The following is a 14,670-nucleotide window of genomic DNA, read 5'->3' as shown; positions in this document are numbered from 1 at the left end:
TCTGGGCAGAGGCCCGCACTATAGCTGTGTGCTCAAGTGGTACACAGCTGTGCCACCACCTGTGACCTAGGCATTAGGTGCTAATGGGCCCCATGGAACGTGCTGCAGCCACCTTTGCTCAAAGGGCCAGTGGGCAGAGGAGGCGCTCCTGACTGCTTTCTGACTGGCCAGTCTCTGCTGCGTCTCTGCTTTCCTGACTGGCCAGTCCTGATGGAGATCTGATCTTCTGCAGGCAGGGAGCACAGCTGGCATTTCTGGTTCTCAAGACACAGAGAGAGAGCTAGCCCCTCGGCAACTGCTAGCCTCTGTCAGGTGGGCCTTTTGACAGCAGTGCTTTAGTTACATGACATCCTTTCAGCATAAAAGGACAAGTACTTTTAATTTTAAAAAATTTTATGAAGTCTAGAAAAATGGTATGGATGAACCTATTTGCAGGGTAAGAACAGAGACGCAGATGTGAAGAACAGACTTGTGGATTCAGCAGGGGAAGGAGAAGAGGGGAGTGAACTGAGAGAGTAGCATTGACTTTGTATACACCACCATGTGTTGAATAAATGGTGAGTGGAAGCCGCTGTACAGCACAGGGAGCTCAGCTCGGTGCTTTGCGATGACCTAGAGGGTGCGCTGGGGGGAGGTAGGGAGGGAGGCTTAAGTGGGAGGGGATATATATGTATATATACAGCTGATTCGCATGGTTGTACAGCAGAAACACAACCCTGTAAAGCAATTATCCTCCAATTAAAAAAACGAAAGTAAATAAAAATTTTCAGATTTTGAGAATTTCATGATAATCTACAAAACCAGGGTAAAAGCCTGATGTAAATTCTGAAGAACATCTATGCAAGAGTCAAACCAAAAGCACACGTGACATTGTTAGATAAGAATCTCCTTAAAATTTAATTGACTAAATGTATTACATTCAATATTCCATTGTTTCTTCTGGACAAAGGGTCTGCATAAATACAAACAAGCCTCTGGGCCTTCTTCCCTAACCGACGAAGAGGAAACACAGGAGGCGAGGGTACACGGGACACCTTCGTATTTACATTTTGCCTTTACTTTACAGTTCAGTGCCAGAAATATTTACAGAAAATACAATAAGAAAAAGATCATGTCTTGGCAACATACCAAAATTCATACAAATTGTGTATATGATTTCAAGCAAATAATGATACTGTTTATTTTTTTAGCCACAACTGCCAAGCCCTTCAGAGGAGAAAGATGTTCTTGGTCACTGCAAGAGACAAGGACTTGGGGAACTTGGTTTGCTTCAACAAATATTTATTGGGCGCCTACTGTATGCAAGGCACTGTGGAATCCCAAATTATACCTTTCCCTCACCGTTAAAAAAAGAAAAGCATCTGAAAAAACATGAGTTGATATTCTGAGAAAAACACTATACAGTACATGGCTTCTTTTGCTGCTGAGAACCCACGGTTTGATTCCACGTTAAATGGGTGAATTACCTCCAATCTCTCCATCTCGGGACAAGAGGTTGTCATGGAAATCCCTAAAACAGACCATCTAACACAACTTACCGCTTTATGTAAACATATAAACCAATTCTTTTTTGGAAAAATATAACCAGAACAGGTTTTAAAATGCTGAATGAAGAACAACCAGCAGGAGTGTCAAATTACCTCTGATACACTTTTTTTACTGTCCAGTGCGAAACATGTCTTTGAGCAAGGCTGGCTTCCACTTTCTTTGGGTAAAGTTCTACCTTCCAATGCAAGTTAAGTACTCTTGAAGACTCTGCTTCTCTAAAAATCACTCTGCAGAACTCGACAAATGTTTCCTCAGTGTATACAGGAAGTAACCACTCATGAAGGCCTCACATGTGCAACTGTAGGGAACTGACGTAACTGGCCCAAAGACCTATTTTGTTTTATAAATGAGTCCAAAGGGCTGCCTCAGGGGAGCTGAGGACTTGGAAATGGAGGATAGCGTGCATGCGTGTTGTGTATATATTGTCAGGAAGGGAGTGGGGGTCAACCCACCAGGTAACGATTCCAGTCAAAGGGCCAATGGATAGGAGGGGGTCTTAGGAGGAAGCACTGGACAAAAAGAGAGCTGGCTGAACAGGAAAACGCAAAAGCACTCCTCACTGTCCTTGGTGCTCTCAGGCAGACGGGGAGAAAGCCCGTTCCCCTCAAATGTGAGAAGGGACTACGAGGGGCTACCTGCCTCTGTCCCTTGGGTAATACATTCCCTGTCACCAAATGCAACATTCATCCATGCCCTCATTCACCTGTTACAGCAGCAACCGAACTGTTCAAGCCAAAGACCCCCCAAAGGTTCTGAACCTCTGTTAGCAAACATCAAGTGGACTATTAAAGGTTATTCTTGGGACTAAATATGCCCCTCTGGCATTATTCTACTCAAAGTGATTTTTACAAAGGCAGTTGAGAGATCTCAGTGACCATGAAACTCACACCCACACTAGTGAAAGGTCTAAGGGTCCTCACCACACTCCCTTTTTAGGTAGATGTGATTTTGAGCAGAAGGAGCCAGCACCTGACGAGGTGTGCATACCCTGCATTCTGTGCTGTATATACTGGGGTTTCATGCCTCTGGGAGCAGCACAGCCCTGAATCCATCCTGTCTTCCCTGGAAGACCACAGAGTCTTGCAGATCATAACTGTACTCAACACAGTTGTTCACTGACTTATCAAAGCCATTAGAATTACAAAGAGCTGTGAGAAATTAGAGCAAACTGAAGCATCATGAAGCCCGCCACTAACACGAACAACCACAGTACGTTTTCCTGACAGGAGCACTATGCCAAAGGTCAAAGTGTCATCTCAAGGGTCACACTGTGGATGCATACCTACATCAGCTATTTTTAGCTTCTGGAATGTTACAAGTTGCACATTAATTTATAGCCTTCTTTGCCCACACCTATTAGAAAGAAGGGCCCATTTTTTCCCCAAGAAATGTCAATCTGGAATTTCCATCAAAGTTGTTAAATCTCACTCTATAGCTTAGTAGCTGGGCTACTAATTTAAGAGTAGAACTTACTAATCATACATCCCCCTCCCCCATTGCTACCATCTGGGAACATCAATTTATTGCCCAGATTAAAAAGAAAATCAAATGTTATACCCTGAATGGAAACTGGAGTCATAGAAGGAGGAGGTTACCTTTACCTGAGCTTAAAACAAACATGAAGAAAAAAGGTGAGGCAAACTTGGAGAGCTGCTATGCCCACATTTCTTGCTCCTAGATATCAATATATACTTCTGGAATAGAAATATCTGCACTGGGAGTTAGGTCCTATACTATCCCCTGTCCTCTAAGTAAACTACCAAAACATTGAACCAAACAGCCCACTATAGTCCTGACCTACAGAATCTACTGACATCAGAGTTCAAGTAGGAAATCACCCCTTACACAATTGTGATCATTCCTCTTTGGACTTTTAAATGTCACTTATCTTCTTAGCACAAAATAACCTTAATAAAAAAGAAAATAACATAAATATTCTTATGTTATTCTTAATAAACATAAGAATAGGAGAAATGAGCAGTGTACACTCTAGCACTGTAACAGGAATCCTTGTAAGGATGTTCTGGGTCTGGCCACCTCAAAACATTTATCCCTGGCAGAAAAGTAGCAGCGAGGTAACAGAAGTATTTAAAAAACCTGGGCAGGGATTTGTCATGCCTTCAGCTGGCAAAGTCCAGAAAATATGACAACAGCTGTTTCTAAAAGCAGCCACCCCAGGGGGTGGTCACTAATGTTTGTCAATTATGATGAAATCCAGTAGCTCTCTGAGAGAGATCTGAATTAGGAGCGTTGAGAGGCTATTTCCTGAACCCCAAATTAGAATCCTTCATAAACTACTGCAGTTTCCTGCTTGGTCCTGAAATAAGAGACAAGGGATGAAACCAAACAATGTTTAAACCTGTGCTATGAATTTATATTTCTTAATATTTAACCAAGAAATTACCAAGGAATTACAAACGGTTAACCTGTCATTTTGTCTCTGAGCTAGACAATAATGAAGAGGGGGGAGGTGTCACTTCTGACTTTTAACTCCACAAACTCCATCTGTATCCCCGTTAAAGGACCAGGCCATGCCTCCATTTCAGATCTGTTCCTGGGCTGCCCAGAAACTGAGGCCTTCAGACAGACCTTTGCAGTGATGAGAATAACTTTTTGAAATCTGGAGAGAAACTATGAAATATTTTAATATCAGACTGAGCAAAAACACTTCTGTTCCTTTCTGTCAGTACGATTGTTGGATGACAGATGGATGACAAATGGACCTACGAGTGAGCAGAAAGTTGAGATTTCCTTCCTTCTCCATGCTAGCAACATGAGTCTTTAAATGTCCTGGATGATTCTGAGACAGATTTTAATTTTGAACACAACCTCCTAAAAAGTGAGGTATAAAACTATCTTCAACTTCTAATTTGCAAATTTGAAACTACCAATGCACATGTTTAACTGTGATGCATAAAAGCCTTTCTCCTCAAAAGGCTTGTAAGTAAAATTGTCACTTCTGAAAGAAAAGTTTATGGCTAAAATGTGTATCATCATTACCAGCAGGAATATGATTGTGTCTGGGAGCCCATTTCACTAGAAAGCCAAAAAGTCTTCTCTCAAATGGGTTTATAATGTGTCTCTTCTATTCTGGTGATTAAACAGTAAGCTCTTGGGGAGTGATTTATTTTTACAGTGATCGCCTATCAAATTGCTTTGCTTTGATATTATAGCCCCAAACTAGAGTTCAATAGTCCTAGACAGACAGTGGTCTAAGAACTGCAGTTTTTGAGTCCAACCTCCTGAAAAAGTGAAGTGTAAAACTCTGGCTCCAACTGTTTGTTCCGGTACTTGTTGACAATGTCAGTGATCTTCTGTTTCCGGCGGACGTGTGGTGGGCTGTAGGAGTCACTCTCCAGTCTCTTTCTTCTACAAATATTAATTACAGTCTGCCTCACCAGAAAACCTTGAAGACAGAAGGTTTTCATTCAAATCAATGTGAATAAACAGGTAGCTAGGTGAACTATAAGTATTCAAGTGAACTATTTTTGGCAAATTCAAACTATCTTATTCCATTTACAAAACTCCTCACAGAGACAGATAAAAACTGTCAGAAGAAAGTAAGATAAAACTGTCAAAAGAAACACAATGAGGAAGAAAAACAGAATCAAACTCTAGCCTGACAACCCATTTCCTGCCCTGGATTACAAACAAACTATATTCATTTTCCAATATTGGAAGTTTGTGAATTACAGTTCTTCTCGTACTTACTAGATTGAAGCACAACTTCAAAACAGAACAAAACATGCTTCCTCTTACAAATAAGAGCCAGAGGATTTTCTACATGTGGGACCTATTAAGTAATATTAACATTTCCTTATTTCTACTTCTTTCTGGTTCATAAAAATGTTAAATAAAAAGAAAAGAAAGAAAGAAACTTCAATCCTTCAGCTACATATGAGGCTTACCGAGCGCTCGCCTACTGACAATCATCCCGTCCACGAGAGGGATGACCATGTTAAATTTTCCAGTGGCTCCTTGAATTTTTATCCGGAATAATCCAGTGTTTAAAGGGTGGATGAAGATGACAGGAACTTCTTTTTCAAGAGCAGTAGATCTTAAGAAAAGAAAAGAACACTCCTTTTACTCCAGATATTCAAGAGCTGTAATCCTAGTCCCTCATGTGTGATACAAGAATACCAAGGGAAATACTGCCAGGCAGTGTTTAGATGAGCCAAGTGATCAGTCTGCTCAGAACTCTTCTTCCTGGGAGGCCATGTGGAAGCCCCCCCACCAACATCTGGCCCTACATGTCCATCACTCGGGTTAGATTTTTGAAGCTGACCAAAAAAAGGGCCTAAAATTGTGCTTAGAAAACCACTGGGGACACAGGGTGGAAGGAAAGGCCAGAAAAATACATCGTGGGGAATAACCAATCTAGCAGCCAGCTGCGGGACTTTCACTTAGTTCCTCCTCCTTGCAGGGAACAAAAATAGAGCTGGCCAGAGGGCAGGGAATTCTACCATGTTCAAGACTAGCACTCAGAGCAAGTGAGAATGTAGTATAGGCCCACTAAGGGAATCCCTGATGTAACTTTTTTAGGGGCTGGGGAAGGAGGTTGGGAGCACCTTAGTCTGCGGCAGTTGCAGGTGTCCTCCTCAGCAGAGGTGAAAAACGGCTGAATCTTGACACAGCCCAAGCCCTCAAAGCCCCTGAACAGGCAACAGGTGCCAAGGCAAGCAACCACACCCATAGGAGACTGAATGACACATGTGTTGGGGATATGCCAATGCATCTGGACATACCCATGTAACTCTTTGATGCTATTTGTCAGGGTTTTGGTTTGTTTTTGTTTTGCAACACAATGAGCCTTCTTTCTAAAGTGATTTTGGCCAAAGCAACAGGGAGTCAATTTTTCAAGACATCTAATAAAAATAAATCCTATACTAATTCTGTCCCCAAGACAAACTCTAAACTTTGCTAAACTACTAGTAAAATACAAAATTTACAGTTCAAACATATTATAGCACATTTGACCTAAAAAGTTTAAAACAACAACAACAAAAAAAAACAGCACAAGACACTTAAAAGTGCTCTTCTAAACTAGTTCAAGTAAAGTTTACCTCATGAAATCTATTTTGGTCTCTTTAGCAAGTCAGTGTCAAAAAAGAAGGTTAAAAAGGAGTTAGAAAAACAGGACTGTTCTGTATTAAAAGAGACTCAAGGAATGAGTACCGGACACAAGGCTGAAATGCGTGCTGGTTTAAACAAACCAGCTGCAAAGACTATTTTAGGGGAAATGGAGAAATTTGAATATGAACTGGCTACCAAATGAAATTAAGAAATTATGACTAACTTTACTACTGATAATGTTATTTTTATACATTTGAAAAGTATTAATTTTCAGAGGTGCATACTGATGTATTCAGAATGTTAGAAAATCTGCAGTTTGCATTAACATACTTTGGCATAAAAAACAGAAATTTTAGGAATCATTTGTCATATTCTGGAAATTTAAGGCTATGGTTTTTTCAGTGGTCATGTATGGATGTGAGTTGGACTGTGAAGAAAGATGACCTCTGAAGAATTGATGCTTTTGAACTGTGGTGTTGGAGAAGACTCTTGAGAGTCCCTTGGACTGCAAGGAGATCCAACCAGTCCATTCTAAAGAAGATTAGCCCTTGGTGTTCTTTGGAAGGAATGATGTTAAAGCTGAAACTCCAGTACTTTGGCTACCTCATGCGAAGAGTTGACTCACTGGAAAAGACTCTGATGCCGGGAGGGATTGGGGGCAGGAGGAAAAGGGGATGACAGGATGAGATGGCTGGATGGCATCACTGACTCGGTGGACGTGAATCTGAGTGAACTCTGGGAGACAGTGATGGACAGGGAGGCCTGGCATGCTGCGATTCATGGGGTCGCAGAGTCGGACACAACTGAGACTGAACTGAACTGAATGTTAAAATAAACCACCTTTCTAATGTTAGATTAAATTCATTTTATATGCAATATAAATCAGAACAGGGAAAATAGAAGGAATTTATTTATTTATTATTTATCAAAGCTAAAATAATTTATGTAAATATTAAATATTTACTATATTTAATATATATTTAACATATTTAATAATTTTAAAGATATATTTATATAAACTATATATTATATATAAATATAGAATATATATTTGTTATATTATATATTATATATTTAATATAAAATATATATTATATATAAATTTTATATATTAAATATATAAATATATATTAAAATAATTTAAAATTAATATTTAAATTATTTATTTAAATATTATTTGTTTATTATTTATTTATCAAAGCTAAAATATCAAGTTAAGCTTGATATAAAGTATTTGTTTAAACAAAAGACAAGACAAGCAAAAAGCTTTGAGATGATAAAGCCTGCACAGACACATTTTTACTATTCTGTTTTTAATCCATTTTTGTGCATGAGCAGCTACAATAAAAATCTTAATATTATAATAAAGTTAGTATCCTGTTTTACTTAGAAATATTTTTCCATTAAATAGCTCATGGGATGAGGATACTTTAACTGCTATCTATCCAAATGTTTTGACCAGTTAAACTCCATTATTTCCATCTAATATTGCTACTCTATTATCACTCTTCATTAATACTTAATTGTCTCCACTTTTCCATCTTTCTTTTTGCCTCAGATAAAGGTACAACAGCAATTAATTATGCCATTTAAAAATCCTTGCTAATTTGATCACCTTGTGCATTTATCTACAAACTTTTTTTATTCTTTCTCCATAATTATATTTACTTCTTACTGTCTTCATCCCTTTTGTTTCATTAAAGTCATTATTTCTTAATTAAACTAGAACCACCATATTATAAAAAATAGCTTTCTCTATGCTTAAAGTCAATATTGATAAACTTCAAGCCACGTAAGGGAGTACCTCAGAGAAGTGCTACTGTTTGCAGTAGTTTCCACACCAGTACTGATTTCTGTCATCAGGTCTGAGAGGGGAAAGTTTTCTGGAAGAAAATCATGGCATTACATTCAATATCTCCCTTCAAGAAAACTCAATTTCCTAAACTCTTTACGTAGCAGACAACAAATATATGGACTTTGCTCTCCTAAAACATGTAGTCCTAAATATTCCTCACAAATCAAAAAAAAAAAAAAAAAATCCCTCAAGGCATATTTTAGAAAAGTTCATCTAAAGCAGAGTTTTTAAAGAATGTAATCTATAGTCCTGGAGGGCTTAGAAAGAGCTTTAGAAGTGTTAGAAAGCAACCATTACACTTTCCTATGAACTCTGAGCTGAACGAGATTCTAGGGTAAATACACATTTCTAATGTTCTTATGCAGCTTACATAAAAATCATGAGAAACATATTCATAGCGGAATCCCTAAGGACCAATTAATCTTTACAATGAAACAAGACTGTGGAAAGAGGGTGAGGAAGGTGAACTCCCTTCCCCTTCCCAGAGGTCCTGGGGTGACTGGGAGCCACATGAAGTGGGACCAAGTGGCCAGAAACCAGTATCTGCCATACCAAGAAGACCTGAAGGCTCTGTATCCATCAAATCTTCATGACTATGAAATAAGTGCTGGGTCACTCATTTAACAGATTAGTCACCTAAGGTGTAATGAAACCCAGGCTTCCTGAACTCCAGTCCCAGCTCTTGGCCACCATATAGGGCCTATGCTGCCACTCCTTTTAGACATTCAGCAAGTCACTGTCATCCTACCAAAATCTTGTTTATGGACAAAGTCCTTGCACAATACCTATATCATCATAGCGTTCCACCCAGACTACAGAAACTCTTGTCTCGGGTCCGAGGGGAGGCACAGGGCGACCCTGAGGCAGCTTCTTCATTCTGGAACTGGGACTGAGCTGTATGAGGCAGAGAAAAGCGGAAGAGGGTGAAAAAAAAAACTGGCTTAATAAAACTACAATCATACATTCATCAAGCTACCCAGTGACATAAGGATCAGGTCATGTGAAGTCACTTCTGGAAAACAGTACAAAATACATTTGCAAAAAAAGCCCTTCTTTGGTTTCTCTGTTTATCAAGTCTCAAACTAGAACAAGGCAATGAAAGTCTAAAATAGTCAAATAAAAAAAAGATAAGCAATACTGAACAATTATAATTGACATTAATAAAAACAAAATTTGCATACTATGTCTTAATGAGGACTTAAGAGGATCGAGTCTATCTCTGTGACTAGAAGGCAGTATGCTTTTTCCATCAGAGTAACATCATTGCTCCGCCTGGGGATCTTTTCAGTGTCGAATTCTTGTCAACTGCTTTTCCTCTGTCTACTGAGATAATAATACAAATTTTTTTTCCCTTAGTTTGTGAGTAGTCTGCAAAGTATGTGGTAAATAAAAACATGGTGCTTTGCCGATCTTGCTCTTCTCCAAACTGTATTCTGTGAAATCTTTTTTAAATGGAGCAACTTGTGATTTTCAAAATCAGTCTACTTCAGAGAGTTTTATACAAGCTAACTTTTTCTCCTAAATCAATTGTAAAGGTGAAACCCCTCCCATATTCTTTTAAGCAAATACTCATATTAAAAATAATTTTAAGTGTAGAGAGGTCCAAATTAAAATTCTTTACAATGGAAGAAGGGTTTCAGACAAGTTTGCACAACACTTCTTTCGTCTTTATTATTTATTCTATATCAAGTGTCTTACATCTGTAAACTGATCCTATACTCTTGCTAATTACGACTTGATCATTTTCCAGTAAGGATTAGGAGATAACATGAGGGGAGAACAAAGACAATGACGTAACATCCACTGATAAGGTCAGAAAAAAGTGTGAAACCAACATGCTCTTCTTGCAGTAGCCGCTGTGCCAACTCACTCAGTGCAGTTATTCATACACTGGATTATTCTTCAAAATGCTATCATGTGTGTTGTCAGACTGAAGTTGAATTTTGCATGATTAATGCTATAAAATACATACTATTGTACCTCTGGTGGATATTTCAGGGACCAAATAATAACCTATACTTGAGAAGGAATGGGTGAAAGAACCAAGCATGGAACCGAAATGACTAAATAGAGAAAAGCAACAAGGATGGAATTAGAGTGAATCATCTGTTGCAAGCTGAAAAGAGTAAAATCATGAAAATTTGATTTAAAAAAATTAAGATCCTAATGAATTAGTACAGATATAATTATTTTTTGGGTTAAAGTTAAAAGCTTTTCAGGTGTGATTCTGTAATTACCTAATTACCTCCATTTCACTACAAATTTCTGGAGATTAATCAACAAAGTGACTTACCCTCTGTGAGGAATTAAGATTGTCTGTGTGATTAGGGAAAAGCTCAAGTGTGAGGGATGGCTGTTTCAGAATTCCTGGCATAAGATCCATATTTGAATCACTATCTTGGTCTGAGATGTTACTTTCCAATGAATCAGCTATAGGGTAAAGAAAAATATATATAAATAAAATATCTACTACTTCGTTAGAGCAAACGTGTTTATTAAACTAGCTATGTTAACAGTACAACTTAAATTACTTAAGCAAAGCATTGCTTATAGAGCAAGGGTTGGCAAACCTTTTCTGTAAAGGATCAAGTAATAAATATTTCAGGCTTTGCTTGCTGGCTATATAGGTCTTTACTGCATATTCTTCTTTATTTTATTTACAACCCTTTAAAAATGCAAAAAACATTCTTAGTGTTTTGAATTTGGCCTGTGTGCCATAATTTGCTGGCTCCAGCTCTACTGAATTGGTGCAAATAAGCTGGGCCAGAGACATCAGGGATGGACTCAGTCCACAGAGGATGGTTGGGGCCTGGCTTTTGGAATTAAGGCAGGAGATCACAGCCTTGACATGAAGGCAAACAGCTGCTCAGACATTGACCTAGACCATGGAAGGGCCCTCCTACCAGGGACACAACTGGCCCCAGAGAAGAGAAAGGGAGGAACCTCAAGTGCAAAATCAAGGGTCCAAGTACAAAGGTTAAGAGGCGGCCAAAGCAGGGTACAGGGAAAGTCATTAGCCTAGAAATGCGAAATGTGAAAGCATGATGTGCAGCATCCCATCCTATAGATGGTCTCATGGAAAAGGTGAAGTTTTCCATCTCCTGTCTGGTCAGGCACAAAGTAATGTACTTAATTTGCAAGAAGCAAAGGTTCAAGGCAAAATAAGACTAAGAATTCAGACTGAGAAGTAATGATCACTCCTGATCCTTGAGAAGAACATGCTTGATGGCCACCTTTTCCAGGTTGGAATTTCTCCACCTCGGTGTTAGAAGACCAGGCAGTTACCACCATGAGAGCCTCCAACTGCAGGATTCTCTGGGGTTCCATACAAAGGCCCTCACATGGAAAGAGGGAAGCAGGTGGGGGTTCACTCATTAGAGAGAGAAATGAATAAACTGAAAAACAGGGCTTCTATGTATCAGTTAAACTAATCAGATTTGTTGTTGTTTAGTCGCTAAGTCATGTCCAACTCTTTTGAGACCCCATTAGCCCGCCAGGCTCCTCTGTCCATGGGATTTTCCAGGCAAGGATTCTGGAGTGGGTAGCCATTTCCTCCTCCAGGGGATCTTCCCGGCCCAAGGATCAAAACTGCGTCTCCTGCATTGGGAGGTGAATTCCTTACCACTGAGCCACCTGGGAAGTCCAATTAATCACATTAAAGAAAGTTAAAAAAATGGGTCAAAGTGGATCTCCTTTGCTATTTAAAAATTACTATTAGAGGGTCACTCTTCTAGTATTTCACTACCTTCCTTTAGTTAAGAGGAACTAACACCGCATACCTCTGCATAATCTAAAAGCTATCATGTCTTCAAAGCTTAAGAATGTCTTAGATGATTTCAGAATCTCTCCCAGTGCAGTAATACTGCACAAACCAGTGAATACAAAATTGTTCCATACAAAAAAACCCAGCACCATAAAAAAAATTCTCTTACTTAAGGACTCCACAGGAGAAGGAACCACAAAAGCTATTTCCGTAAGGGCATCGGCATAATACAGCACCTTCTTCTGTCCGTTGAAAATGCTAGCCCCAACGTCTTCAGAGGAAATCACTTCATCTATGAATGAGAAACGCTACATCAGTGCTCTGAAAAGCGGGGAAAACCAGTATCACCCTGCTACATGAAATTTAACTGTAGCAGTTAAGAAGAAGTGATAATAAATAGAAGGTACATTTCCAACATAAATAATGTGTAGGAAGAATAAACTATAAATGTTCATTAAATGGCTTAACACTAACTTTAAACCATAAAATCTTAATTTCACAGTTGCTAAAACTAAATCAGATCACTTCTGATTAGCAGGACCTTAGTTCATGTGAATCAGGCGGATTCAGGGAATAGTCTTTTTGGAAGAGGTAACAGTAATTAAAAGAGAGACCACCCAGTTCCTCTGAAGGGAGGTGGGGCAGATGTCTGCATGTGTGTACACTTGCTCGCAGGCATTGCTGTCCCTGGTCTCTCTGCTGCTCTTCAGCTTTGCTTTTGTGTCATTTTCTCCAGTGATCAGTGATATAATACGAAAATGTACAGGCAGCTTTAATCATAGTATCTGCTCTAAATCAGCAAGACAGAATTAACCAAAATAACACTCGAGAGCTGGTATAGTTCTCCATTAAAATGAACACAATGCCCTACAAGTAATACGTAAAAGACCAACAACCTGAAAAAAAATTGGGAAGAGGAAATAAACAAGTAGTTCTCGGCTAAGAAATAAAAATATGAGATGCTGAAACTCAATCATAATTAAAAATAGAAAACTCCTCACCTAACAGATCAGAAGACACCTAATTTGGTGAGGAGGTGGCAAACAAAGTTTAGACCAGAGTCTAGCAAACTTTTTCTGCAAAGGATCAGATAGTAAATGAAGCTTTGCGTGTCATATGGTCTCTGCCATGACTACTTAAGTCTGCCATTGTAGTGTGAAAGCAGTCAGATAATACATGAACAAGTGTGGCTGAGTGCCAATAAACTTTACTTACAAAAACAGGTATGAGCTGTAGGTGCTGGCTCCTGGTTTAGATGTTGGGCGGGCATTGTGTCTACCATAGCAGACACTGTGGTTACTGCCCCAACACACTCATTCTACCCGCCTCCTCGTTCACATCTCTCTCTCAGGGCCATTCCACCTCTCTTGCCACAGCAATGGCTCATGGTGGTCTAAACACTGTGCATTTCTGGCTTTGGGAGAAGGTGAGACCCAGCTAACCTCTCCTCTTTAGACTAGTGTGGTATGTGAATGGTTTTAGCCTGGAATGGCCTTTTTGCAGTGTGAGGAAAGCCAGGATGGGACAAAACCAACACACGGAAAACAGAGCTAAAAGAAAAGTGCAGAGAAATAGAGCAGGAGTGCTGATCAAATGGCAACAAAACTGTACACTAATCTCTGGGATTTTCAGTTATATGAGGCGATAAATGACCTTCAAAATCTAGCCCAGTTTGGGTCAGGTTTTCTGTTACTTGCAACCTTAAGCATCCAAGTGATACATTTATACATTTATCAACTTGAAAAATGTGCAAATCTTTGATCAATTCTACTTGTGGGAATTTAGTTGATAAATACACTCAAGGGTAACTATTAAAGGTTATGTGGCAATTGAAATTAGAGCACATTCTCATATACTTTGATTCAACCTTGGTTGAAAGCAGGAGAAAACTATGTCACAAGTCACAATGGTATTTAATGGGAAATTAAGAGTATAATCTCGCTGACAGAGGAACTCCGCTAATTCAAAGCACTATACACAGGCATTCCCCACTTTGGAGAGGTATTATTAACTTTCCAGTGATTTCAAGAGCCCTCAGAACAGAAAGCTCCAGCCAGGTAGGGCAAAGGCCTTAAGATTAAACTTATACTTGCTATCCTGATTACAGTTCCTCAGGAGGATTTGCATTGATGTGTCTGAATCTCTCAGTCAGCTGTTTACTACAAAGGTTATTATATAATATCCTAACAGCGTAACCTTAAATGATAGCCACAAAGTCTAAAAAACATACCTGCTAGTAGAAAAACTATATTAGACAAAGTATACTTGTTAGGAAACTACTGTTTGCTATAATCTAAATTTATTATAATACTGTTATAGAAAATGGAATTTGTTCACTCCCACTATAAAAAACTTACCAACTTTATGATAAGTAAGCCATTAACTTTATATTAGTTGTCATAATGTATGTATATAACATACATGTTTATAT

The 14,670-nt window shown here is 38.9% G+C and overlaps 1 protein-coding gene across 4 annotated transcripts in view; it reads right to left on the bottom strand.

Moving 5' to 3' along the window:
• Positions 1-870: 870 nt before the first annotated feature.
• The window catches only part of RALGAPB (Ral GTPase activating protein non-catalytic subunit beta), a 93,287-nt gene continuing 79,487 nt past the window's right edge, over positions 871-14,670 (bottom strand). For all 4 annotated transcript variants that reach the window (XM_061437565.1, XM_061437566.1, XM_061437567.1 and 1 more), the window contains 6 exons: positions 12,409-12,531; positions 10,770-10,906; positions 9,262-9,370; positions 8,426-8,504; positions 5,457-5,605; positions 871-4,954 (listed from right to left, as the gene is read on the bottom strand). In XM_061437565.1, the coding sequence (XP_061293549.1) occupies positions 4,761-4,954; positions 5,457-5,605; positions 8,426-8,504; positions 9,262-9,370; positions 10,770-10,906; positions 12,409-12,531 (791 nt within the window). In that variant the 3' untranslated portion in view covers positions 871-4,760. The remainder of the gene's footprint in view (positions 4,955-5,456; positions 5,606-8,425; positions 8,505-9,261; positions 9,371-10,769; positions 10,907-12,408; positions 12,532-14,670) is intronic.

This window comes from Bos javanicus, chromosome 13 (assembly GCF_032452875.1).
Source record: "Bos javanicus breed banteng chromosome 13, ARS-OSU_banteng_1.0, whole genome shotgun sequence".
Classification (NCBI taxonomy): domain Eukaryota; kingdom Metazoa; phylum Chordata; class Mammalia; order Artiodactyla; family Bovidae; genus Bos; species Bos javanicus.
The sequence above is the reverse complement of the archived record's forward strand: the minus strand, read 5'-3'. Positions and strand labels throughout refer to the sequence as shown.